General features: G+C 44.1%; 1 protein-coding gene across 1 annotated transcript; it reads right to left on the minus strand.

Annotated features, from left to right (window-relative positions):
• Positions 1 to 663: 663 nt before the first annotated feature.
• Positions 664 to 1,303, minus strand: LOC117074093 (40S ribosomal protein S18-like). The gene has a single exon (XM_033195319.1). It carries the CDS (start codon positions 1,301 to 1,303, stop codon positions 725 to 727), a length of 579 nt encoding a protein of 192 aa, XP_033051210.1. The 3' UTR covers positions 664 to 724.
• Between the last annotated feature and the right edge of the window lie 220 nt (positions 1,304 to 1,523).

Here is a 1,523-nt window from a genome sequence, read left to right on the forward strand (position 1 = left end):
TTTTATGGGGAAGAGAAAGATGTTCTGGGGAAAATGGCAACACGATGTATTACTGAAACTTCCAAGTTGTGGTGAATTGAAAGATGGGAGGTGTGAAAAGATGAGGCCACATCCACCGAAGTTGGAGAAATTAAGGGTAAGAAGTGCTAGATCTGATTCCTGAAGGAACTCCCACCGAGCTGGCAAAGTTCCACCTCCTCAGTAACAGATCATGGTAACATCTCTAAGCTGCAAACAAGCTGCCTCCCAACTACAAAATGACATTGCCATGAGCTAGCAACGTAGCTTTCCCTGAACCCAAACTTTCTCTCAGACTCAACACTGCCCTGCAAACTCTCCCTTCTGCTTTTCTAGCAACGTGGAACCACAGTTTTCCAACTATCTGCTTCACAACCAGGCTCTGAGATAGACTTGTCATTTCAATGTCTTTATTGTCCAGACTTCGAATTCATCCACTGCAGCTTACAACCATTGATGTATATAATTCAGCACTTTAATCATCTTTGCAATTTTAATCATAGGGTTAAATGATTCTATTTTCCCATCCACCCCATTCACCTTTAAATATGCCAGGAATTGTGTATGTAAGTTGAGTTTTGCACCCATCTTTGAACATATTCTTTACTTACAATTTCATTTTTATTTTCAACATTCCCCTGCCACTTTTTTTTTTTTTTTTTTTTTTGGTATATAAACTATTTATTAACAGACAAGGCCTACAGACTTATTTCTTCTTGGACACACCCACGGTGCGGCCACGGCGGCCAGTGGTCTTGGTGTGCTGGCCTCGGACACGAAGGCTCCAGAAGTGGTACAGCCCTCTGTGGGCCCGAATCTTCTTCAGTCGCTCCAGGTCTTCACGGAGCTTGTTTTCCAGACCATTGGCTAGGACCTGGCTATATTTTCCATCCTTTACATCCTTCTGTCTGTTCAAGAACCAGTCTGGGATCTTGTACTGGCGTGGATTCTCCATAATGGTGATCACACGTTCCACCTCATCCTCAGTGAGTTCTGCCGCCCACTTGGTGAGGTCAATGTCTGCTTTCCTCAACACCACATGAGCATGTCTTCGGCCCACACCCTTAATGGCAGTGATGGCAAAAGCTATTTTCCACCGCCCATCGATGTTGGTGTTGAGTACTCGCAAAATATGCTGGAACTTTTCAGGGATCACTAGAGACGTGGTGGCAGCACAACCGGCGGCATGTAGGCCTCCTGTGGAAGAGCCCCTTGCCACTTTTTGAATTAAGTAGAAATAACGGCAGCTGGTGCTACTTTTGGTGTTTGAACCTGGGTTAATCATTAATTCATCACTTACTAACAGTAATGTCAGGAAAATTATTTAACCTCTTAGACGATTTGTGCTTTTGTACACCAACAATGTAAAAAGGCAAGATACACCTCACTGGGTTGTCATCAAGATATCCCAAGTGAAGTGCCTGACTCATGCTGGGTGCTCATTAGCAGCATGACTCATTAGTGGCAGATCCCTTCCGTAATATAAGTACCCCTCCCTTGTTCAT

Source organism: Trachypithecus francoisi, unplaced genomic scaffold, assembly GCF_009764315.1.
Source record: "Trachypithecus francoisi isolate TF-2019V2 unplaced genomic scaffold, Tfra_2.0 Lachesis_group5, whole genome shotgun sequence".
Taxonomy (NCBI): Eukaryota; Metazoa; Chordata; class Mammalia; order Primates; family Cercopithecidae; genus Trachypithecus; species Trachypithecus francoisi.

Excerpts from the sequence above, each read along its gene's own strand:
- LOC117074093 (XM_033195319.1), bottom strand. The coding sequence starts at position 1,303 with ATGATTAACCCAGGTTCAAACACCAAAAGTAGCACCAGCTGCCGTTAT.